The following is an 11,132-nucleotide window of genomic DNA, read 5'->3' as shown; positions in this document are numbered from 1 at the left end:
TCTCCCCAAACCCCTAAGACCTCAAGTCATAGAAGCTGAGAACTGAATGTTGGTTACCAGGGTACAGGGGTTGTGGGAAATGGAAAGATGTTGGTCAAAGGGTACAAGGTTTCAGTTATGTAGAATGAATAAGTTCTAGAGATCTAATATATAGCATGGAAACTATAATTACAAATACCATATTGTATACTCGAATTTGCAAAGAGGGTAGATCTTAAATGTCATCACACACACACACACACACAATGGAAACTAGGTAGAGACAATGGGCATGTTAATTAGTTTAATTGGGGTTATCTTTTCACATTATAGATATCTCAAAACATCAAGGTGTAAAAGCCAAATATATGCAATTTTTGTTGCCAAAAAATCTCAATAAAGCTGTTAACAAAAGTGTTAAAGTCAGCATTCAGATTCACGCAGTCTGACTTCAGAGATTATACTCTTAATCTTTACAGTCTATCACCTACTTTGATGCTAAAATGAGTGTAGTTTATGATCACTGCAACAACTTCTTAATATTTATGGTGTTTTCTGCCATTTACGAAGATATTTGAAATAAGACACAATACAGAATAGAGGTGTTTGTTACTGACTTGGAATCACACATAGAAGTGGTTTAAAACATTGGTTACCATACTTAGCAAAACAACCCCAAGGAATTTGTTTATTTCTCTCACCTTTAGATTTTTCATCCGTATATTTTCCATAGGAAAACATGACTTTGTACTATTTTTGTGAGACACGAACATGATAACCAGAAAGCTTTGGACATATATCAGACACTACTTGTTCCTAAAATAAAAGGAAAACTAGAATTCATAGTTTTTCTTTTAGATGAAGTGCTTTTTAGGGCTGGCAGTCACTTCAAAGGCATCTATTGGATGGATATGATATCCTAGAAATTTAAAAAATTTTACTTCATTTTCCCAGTTTTAATTTGACTAAAAGTGCTTTTGAACCACTCAAACTCTTCCAATTTTTCTTCCCCTTTGTAGCTTTGACTTCTATTTTACAGTTTTGATGTTTTTCATTATATTTCAGTTTATTTCTTTTCTTCTATACCTCCTACCATCAATTATTCATCTAAGATGCAAATCACCATGAAAGCCTGTATAGTATGTGTGTTTGTGTGTGTGTGTGTGTGTGCATGTGTGTGTTTGCCAGTGCTGGTGTTATAGAGAAGTAAATTAGGTAAATTTATGATGAATCATAACATCTCCACCCAGAGTTAATTTAATGACACTCCTCGTGCACGACATGCCACTATGGGACACCAGTGCAGACGCTGAGCTTCATAATGTTTCGGGAAGCAAAAAGAAGTGACAAAACTGAAAACTTGTGTTATTTTAAATGAATTTATTTTAAAATAATCTTTGACAGGAGAATAATATTAGTATTGGTAAGGTTTTCCATTTAAATAAGGAGAAACAGTATTAAAAATGAAACGGAATCTTGTAAGAGTTACTAAGATTGTCATACACTTTAGTATACTGAAATTGATAAATATTAAAAGTCCATATTACCCCCAGCATTCACATCCAAGGCACAGGTGTTAATCTGCTCTGCCCACTCTGGGCACCAACATTCTATTGGCAATTCTAACTTATGATTCTGTACTACCCAGTATTGGGAAGCACACATAGAGAAAGAAAGCAGCTTCCTGCTGCAGTAATGGATCCTATCTCCACTAATTATAGACAAGAGTAGTATTTCTTTAATGTCAATGGTACTTTCTTTTGTTTCATTGACATAATCCCACTTTAAAAAATAATATACATTTCTTTTTCTTCAAACCGGGTTCTACTTCTACATACTTCATTCTCAGAGTATAGGTAGTATCTCTTGTGTATTTTTAATTTTCATTAAGTCCTGACAACATACATTATTTTACTTTCTTACCTCTTAGAATTGTAGGATTCTACTGTTGTAGCTCCTATATACAATCACACAAACAGCTGACTATCTCAAGGTCTCTGTCACATTACATTTATAAAATCCCATACATAAAACCCCAATTATCTTAACAAGCAAAGAAAACAGTAAGAAAAACTATTTTAGAATATTATTATATAAAAAATCTTTTGATTCAATAATATGCAACTTTTCAAGAAAAAATAATGAGGTAATGTAATGAACTTCTTGATACACAAAGTTAGTTCCTTTGCTCTGGAAGTGTTCAAGAAAAAACAGAATACCTTATCTGAGAGGTGCTAAAGAGGGAATTACTAATCATAGAAAACTAGCTACACTTTACTTATAGATGCCCACATGCTTAACAGTTGTGATCGTATAGTGTCTCTCTTCTTATTGAACCAGAGTATAGACAGTGTTGTGAAGTGTATTTCACCATCTGCAAAAGCAGAATTGAGCTCTCAGGTAGAGAAAGCGTCAGAAGAGAAAGAGGCTGAAGATAGGAGGGGAGCTACTATCTGAGGGCAGAAGCACAGAAAAAGGTAAGACAATCAGGCACATTTTATTAGATTGCATGGGGGAGTCAGGATGTGCACTATCATATTTGATATCTGTACAGATTGAGTTGAACCATGACTCAATAAATAATCAACTGAGGCCCTCAATTCTTTTTTTGGTTCCTGAGGTAATTTTGATATGCCATAATTTTCTCATTGCATTTTTCACTTGTGAATTCCTCAGTGTGTAGATGAGTGGGTTGAGAAAGGGTGTGCCAATAGTATAAAATACTGCTACCATCTTGTCCATGGGGAGAGTGGTTGGGGGGCATGTATATATGAATATACACGGACCAAAAAATAAGATAACTACAATGATGTGGGAAGTGCAAGTGGAGAGAGCTTTGTTCCTCCCTTCTGCGCTGTGATTTCTCAGTGAATGCAAAATAACAATGTATGAGGTCATCAGAATCACAAAACTACTTGAGCAAATAGCCCCACTGTTAGACACCAACAACAGGTTGATTAAATAAGTGTCCATGCATACGAGTTTCAGCAAGGGCTGCAAATCACAGCAATAATGATCAATCAAATTGGGTCCACAGAAAGGCAATCTCAAGGCCAGGATAATCTGAGCTATAGAATGTATAAAAGACCCTATCCATGCAAGAACAATCAGGATGATGCAGACCTTCCGGCTCATAATAGTTGGGTAATGTAAGGGCTTACAGATGGCTACATAGCGATCCATGGCCATGAGGATGAGGACAAAGATTTCCATGCAGCCAAATAAATGTAGTGCAAAGACTTGGGTCATGCACTCATTGTAAGATATGATTGTTGTGGCAGAGAGAGCATTCACAATTAGTCTTGGAGCCGTGGAAGTTGAAAAGCAAGAATCAGCAAGGGACAAGTAAAATAGGAAGAAGCACATGGGGGTCTCAAGTGTCTGGTTGGACTTGATGGTCACAATAATAAGCAAATTCCCCACCACAGTTCCCACATAGAAAATGAAGAAGATTACAAACACCATTTTCTGCCTCACAGGATCTTGTGTCAATCCTAACAGTATGAAGTCATTTACACTGTTATTTTGTTTCATTGTTTCAGTCAAAGCAGACAAAGTGTGGGGTAGAAATAGGTAATCTGCAAAGGAAAAAAATTATGAAATAAATACTACATTTGAAGGTCAAATACATGTACTGTATTGTGGAAGTGCCACTTATCCACGGGTGATCACCAACTTCTGTGTTGTTTTCTCTGAATAAAATAGAAATGAAAAGATTTATTCAATATGTTTACCTGACTGTTTATGAAAACAATAAAATATATAAATAATGAAAAATTAAATGATTCTTCAGGCATAATAAACATTAATTTAGGAGTTTTAGTATGAATGGATAACTTCTTGAGCTGAATGGCTTTCTTTAGTTTTCAGTGAAGACCTATTAGAAGCATGTTGAAAAAATAGAGAAAACTTGTGAATGATTTATTCTAATATGCTTTCACATTACATAAACCTGGTAGTCCAGTTATAAAATATCTTCTGGTAAATACTCTGAATATTCAAGGAATGATATCAAAACAAAACTTCCTTAATAAAACCCAAACACACACACACAGGTTGAGAGAGAGGGAGAATGAGATAAAAACAGACACAAATTTAGCAATGAACACCGGGTTAGCTGATCCAGGATCATGAGACTTATTTTAATTTTTTTCCTTGATGAAGTTTATTTCCTTTCACTTTACCTCTCAAACTTTTCCCATTGTTTACAGTTCTAAATTCAACTTCTATCATTAAAGTTTATACTTTTTAAATTATACTCTGTGTCCAAAGTTAAATTATTCCCATTATTCATTATTTTTCTGAGTCTTTCAACATATTTTCTTATAAGGAAGATACTGACATAAGGAGATACTGAGATGAAAACTAAGAAAAAATAGAGGGAGAATGTTTGCCATAAATCAGAATGTTCTTTCAAATTTCTTGTTATGTTAAGCACCAGGGATTTAGAAAATGAGCTCAAGAAGCTCCAAGTCATAGCTGAAACTTTTCAATAAAATTTTTGGGATCTATATTCTTGAATTTCCCATACATTGACTTCAGTAAGAAAAGATATAAATAGAAGGGAATGAATACTCATTCATATATACCAAACGGTAGACGAATTCTTTTATGTACCTCTCACGTATATTCTCCAGATAATAGCACAATGAAAAGCATACGATAAGCACCAAACTGGTAAAATATATATATGACATATATGTCAGACAGAAGCGTAATCTCGTCGATGGATAAAATCCATAGATGGATTTTAGAGATCAATTGTTACAAAGACAGCATAAGTGAGTAATGGACAATAAACTGATTTCAAAGAAAACCTTTCCTTCACAGCTAAATACATTCAAATTTAAATTCCAATTAGATATCTTTTTCACCTATCATATTAAAAGTGATCTTTTTGCTAAGTGTCATTTAACAAATAGTACTGAAAATAATGCGGGAAACGATCAATCTCCACATTTTTGGTAGGAGTTTAAGTGGGTGCAATCTCTTAGGGAGTGATTTTCAGCATCCATGATATTACAACTGCATGTGGATGTAAGTCTAGTGGTTTCATTTACTGTGGAAAATCTCACTCACAGGCACAAAGACAATCTTTGCATCCCTTTCCATGGTAGCAAAAGACAGGACACAACTTCAATGGCCATCAGAAGGAAACTGAATAAATCAGGGAATGTTCTTTATGCAATTATTAATCAAAATGGATGATATAGATGCCATTTTTTCTAAAATATGTTGCAAAGTGAAAGAGTTCAGAAGGTTGAGCTTAAGAATTTAATATACTCATTAACAGTAGAATAATATATATCACATACACATACACTTAAATAAATTAATTGTATTTAGGAAAGTACCAAAATAGCATGACAATTGTGGTCTCTAGGTGGGGAAATTGCATTGTTAATGTCTGAGGTGGAAAGATGACCTGCCTTTTAATATATTCCCTTTGATAATATTTGAAAATGTCTTAATCACACTGCATTAAAAATAAAGCTTCTAAAAACTTTACCTTAGGAATGATTTGTTATTCACATTGGCATATTACGTAACAATAACCACTGTCTTGTGATTTAGGCTGGAGGGACAGCAAAATTCTTAGATCACAGTAAGATCTAGGAGTTTGGGTAAGACAGTGAGTCAGCTATAGAGGCAGTTCTGGAACTCGGTACTCTTTACCACGTTACATAGCCCCAGAATGCCACTAACTACAGGTTCACTTGCAGTCTTAGAAGTTTTGCAAATATTCTCTTTGTCAAAACTCTTTAGCAAACAAGTGAAAAGTTGTTTGCAGTTTCTAGCAATTAAGTATTATAAAATGATTATCTATAGTCTATCTATCTATCATCTATGTATCTAAGTCACAAGATAGAGATATAGACAGACTGACATGTTTGTACAGCTTACAAAATTGATATATACGTATATACATATATATGTATAAATTAGAGTGATAGATATGAGTGACATACGTTAGAATGAAGTAACATAACGAAAGTAATTTTTATTTGTTCACTGCTGAATTTAAGCATCTAGAAGAAAATACGTATTTAATAATAAATATTTTTTGAATTAGTCAAAGAATTAAGAGAATTTCCTATAGATACAATCCAGTAGTGTTCAACCCTATTCTGTAAGCAAATATCATTGAGAAGGGAAGCCTACACCCTACTATATTCACAGCAAAGTCATCATCTCCTTGGAACATTTCCTGGAACACTCAAACAGATATTATTTCTATTGGCTTCTCTCTCATACCCCTGTCTAAAAATAGCCCTTACCTAGGGTCCATTTCCATCATGAGCTGCTGTGCATGTCTTTTATTTCCATCTTCTCAGTTTAGATCATAAAACACTTCTGGAAAATTTCCTAAACATTTTATCCTTCCACAAGTGCCTTTTAAGTATGAGATGCACACTGCAGCATTCATCGGATTTATTTTCTCTAAATACTAAATATAACTAAGTTAATCTCCAATACAAATCTTACCAGTTTTGATAAGAGCTCATGTAGAAGTTAGGGTATTCAACTGTCCTCTTTTCTTCCCAAGACATTAAGGGGACCCTTACCTAAAAGAGATTTAAAAAATGATTTTAATATTCTTCCTGATTATCCGGGATCAGGATTTCTTAGATCTCACAAAGAGGCTAGGTTCTCACCTGCATGCCAGAAGGCACAAGGGATGATCACAGCTTTATTTCACGCTTTCTGAAATCCACTCTCACACAAGATTTTGACTGGAAAATGCTTCTTTTGCCTTCCCTGTAGGAGTAATTAAACATGAATGATGCAAAATATAGGAGTGTGGGAAATGTCATTCCCTTAAGAGTCCCTTCCATTCCAATTAAGAAACATGAGCCAGATGTAATAAAGAACTTAATCTTCAATTTGACTGTACTAATTTATCTTCTCACCAATAGTGCAGTTGGGTTCCCTTTTCTCTACATCTTCACCAACATTTGTTATCTCTTGTCTTCTTCATGATAGCCATTCTAACAGGTGTGAGGTGATATCCTATTGCGATTTTGATTTACATTCCCCTGATGATTATTGATGTTGGACACTTTTTTCCTGTTCTTGTTGGCTATTGGATGTCGTCCTTGAAAAAACTTCTGTTCAGTTCCTATATTTTGGATATTAACCCCTTATCAGATATAAAGTTTTTAAATATTTTCCCCATCCCATAAGTTGTCTTTCACTTTTTTTATTGTTTCTCTTCCTGTGAAGATTTTCAGTTTATTATAGTTCAACTTATTGATTTTTGCTTTTGATGTCATATACAAAAACTTTCTGCCAAGGAGATTTTGTCAAGGAGATTTTCCCTCTGTTTACTTCTAGAAGTTTTATGGTATCAGATCTTGTGTTTAAGTCTTTAATCCATTTCAAGTTAATTTTTGTGAGGAGTGTAAGATAGAGGTTCAATTTCATTTTTCTGCATGTTGTTATCCAGTTTTCCCAACATCATTTATTGAAGAGACTGTCTTTTCTCCATTGAGTATTCTTGGAGCCCTAAATGTGACACACCATACTAATAAAATGAATGCTAAAATCATACAATTGTCTCAATAGACGCAGAAAAAGCATTAGACAAAATACAACATACTTTCATGATAAAAACACTTGATAAATTGGGTATAGAAGGAACATACTTCAACATAATAAAGGTTATATATGACAAACCCACAGCTAACATCATACTCAAATGAGAAAAGTTGAAATATTTTTCCTCTAAGTCCTGAAATAATTCAAGGATATCCATGCTTACCACTCCTATTCAACATTGTACTGGAAATCCTGGCTAGAGTAATCAGGCATGATAAATAAAATGCATTCAAATTGGAAAGAAGTAAAAATGTTTCTGTTTGCAGATGGTATGATCTTATATAGAGAAAATCCTAAAGACTCCACTGAAAAAAATGTCAGAATGAATCCACAAATTCAGTAAAGTTGCAGGATATAAAATCAACATACAGAAATCAGTTGTGTTTATGCACACTAACAACAAAACATCTAAAAAAGAAATAAAGGAAACAATCCTGCTCACAACAGCATCAAAAACAGTAAAATACTCAGAAATAAATTTAACCAATAAAATGAAATATCCATACAATGAATCCTAAACAACTTTGATGAAAGAAATCAAAGAAGATACAAACAAATGGAAGAACAATCCCTTTTCATGGATTGGAAGAGTTAATACTGTTAAATTGACTAGACTACTCAAAGCCATCTGTAGAATTCAACACAATCCTTATCAAAATTTCAGTGACATTTTTCACATAAATAGAACAAACAATACTAAAATTTATATATAATCACAAAAGACTTTGAATAGCTAAAGTGTTACTGAGAATGAAAAACAAAGTCAGAAGCATCACGCTTCCTAATTTCAAACTGTACTGTTACCGAACCTGAAGTGAGTTCACTCACCCGTTACACAGCAAGCCAATCTCTGACACCAGGTGTGGTGGAAGAAAGTAGGAATTTTATTTTTGCACAGTGCTGAGCAAGGAGAGAGGGCAGCTAACGCTGAAATCCCAAACTCCCCAAAAAGCTAAAAGGAAGGGTTTTTATCTGGGGCTTTAGGTAGGGGAGGGGGAGCATATGGCCTTGCTGGTCAGAGCTTTCCCACCAGCCTGTCTTTGGCCTTGAGAGACTTACAGAAAGGAGGAAACCAATGACCTTGCTGGTCAGCAGCTTTCCCACCAGTCTGTATCTCTTTGTGGGGGGAGATAGTCCAGCTGCTTGTCCTTGATGGTGTCTGTCTCCATGGGGAATAGTGGATTCTGGAGCCAGGAAGCCAGAGAGTAAGCAGGGAATGAGTGTTTTGGTTTTAACCCCATATATGCTGGGTTTAATGTGGGGAAACTGATATCCGGGTCGGTAACAGTACTACAAAGGTACACGACAGTCATGAGTCACTTAATGATGGGCACATGTTCTGAGAAATGCATCAGTACGTGATCCCATCATTGTGTGAACATCATAGAATGTACTGACACAAGCCTAGATGGTATAGCCTACTACACCTCTAGGCTATATGGTACTGATCTCATGGGACCATCATCACATATGCGGTCCATTATTGGCCGAAACATCATTATGCAGCACCTGACTGTATGTGTGAATATTCTGAGATTTCTGCTTCTCTTATCTCTTCTATTTTCAAACCTCAATTGCATGCAAGATGCCAATCTGAGTTTATGTCCATCAGCCCCATTTTTGAATACGTCTTCACATGCTCAAAACCAGCAGATGTTCCTCTCCTCCCTTTATATAAGGTATACACTTTTTGTTTTTTTAATTTCAGATTTATTGAGGTATAATTGACATATAAAATTCTAAGTTATTTATGGGGTACATCATGGTGATTTGATGTTTGATATATTGTGCACATTGTGAAAGGATTCACCTCAACTAGTTAATTAACACATCCATCACCTCACATATTTATCTTTTTGTGTGTGTGAGAACATTTGAGTTCTACAGGCTTAGCACATTTCAGTTACACCGTACAGTCACCATGTTTTCAACTATAGTCACCATATTTTACATTAGATCCTCAGACCTTATTCATCTTATAGCTGAAAATTTCTACCCTTGTACCAACCTCTCCCTATTTTCCCCACCCCCCAGCACCTGGCAAATACTTTTCTGTTTTCTATTTGCACAAGTCTGACTTTTCCTTCTTTCTTTATTTTTTAGATTCCACATATAAGTCATCTTTAAATCTGATGATGCAAAACATAAAGAGGCTAGAGCATATTGTCAAGACTCTGTTTTATTTCTTACTTAAGCAATACCAATGTGTTTAACCTTCTCTTAGGTTTCTATTTAATCCTATTAAATCAGTTCTTGACTTTTAATTTTAACTGAAAATTTACCTTCCATTATAATTATAAATTGCATTTTCTGAATAAGATAAAAATACTCAGTAAACATATATAGTGGCTGTTATATTTAAAAATATAAATTTCAGTAAATATATTTTGAAAAATCTATATTATGATGAAAATAGATAGCATATACTAAATTTTCTTTTTTTTCCTAAGATTTTATGTATACTATCTTGTTTAATTCTCATGACAAGTCAATAAAACAGGGACTATTTTCATCTCTAGTTTACAGACAAAAATTTAGGCCCAGGATTTCATATATCTTTTCTAAAGTTACAGGGCTATAAAGTAGCAAGTAGCCCCTGGATTTGGATTTATGAATCTGAGTACAGAATTCATATTCTCAATCATTATATTCTCCCACACATCTTGAAGCTATAATAAAAAATAAGTATAATTCATGATCACTCACCAACTTCCAAATGTTTCCTGTTTTTAGGCCAGCTTGAAGAGATAATTGAATTAAGAGATAAAGAGAGATAGAAATATTTATTACTGATTTGGGAGGCATACAGAACTGGTTTAAAACCTTGCTTCTGGCACTTCTTAGCAGAACAACTTCAAAGAATTTGTTTACTTATCTGAAATGTAGATTGTTCATCTGTAACTTTTCAATAGATATACCTAAATTTGTACTATTTTTATGAGACAGAAGTATGATAACAGGAGAACATTGGACACTTTTCAGGCATTCTACTTGTTCTTAAAATGAAAGGATAAGTAGGATTCACAGTTTCTCTTTAAGGTGAATCACTTTAGATGGAGGGTGGTCTCTTCAAAAGAATACATTGGATGGATATCATGTTCTAGAAATTTTAAAAAAATTTACACTATTTTTTTAGTTTTAATTTAACTACAAGTTCTTTTGAACCAAATAAACGTTCTAAACTTTCTTCTTTATATAACTTCTTTTTATTCTATCATCTTAACTTTATTTTTTCACTTACATGTTAGCTTATTTTATTCTATACATTTTACTTTCATACATTCATTCATTCATCTGAAATGCAAATAACCATGAAACCCTCTATTTTGTGCATGTGTGTATGCTGGTATTATTGAGGTGTAGATTAAGTGAGTTTATAACGGAATCATGACATTTTCATTCTCTAGTGACTATATGGCCCTCTTCAGGTATGACATTCCAATTTTGAGGCACAAGGGTAGACACTGAGCTTCATAATGAGCCAGAAAGTTAAAAGAAATGAAAACAAGAAAACTTATGTTACTTTACTGAATTTATTTCAAAATAATCTTTGA

At 33.9% G+C, this 11,132-nt stretch overlaps 1 protein-coding gene across 1 annotated transcript; it reads right to left on the bottom strand.

Moving 5' to 3' along the window:
• Positions 1-2,562: 2,562 nt before the first annotated feature.
• Positions 2,563-3,513, bottom strand: LOC124233680 (olfactory receptor 4C11-like). Its single transcript, XM_046650804.1, has one exon. It carries the CDS (start codon positions 3,511-3,513, stop codon positions 2,563-2,565), a length of 951 nt encoding a protein of 316 aa, XP_046506760.1.
• Between the last annotated feature and the right edge of the window lie 7,619 nt (positions 3,514-11,132).

This window comes from Equus quagga, unplaced genomic scaffold (genome assembly GCF_021613505.1).
Source record: "Equus quagga isolate Etosha38 unplaced genomic scaffold, UCLA_HA_Equagga_1.0 209137_RagTag, whole genome shotgun sequence".
NCBI classification, from domain to species: Eukaryota; Metazoa; Chordata; class Mammalia; order Perissodactyla; family Equidae; genus Equus; species Equus quagga.
This window is presented reverse-complemented; position numbering and strand designations above follow the sequence as displayed.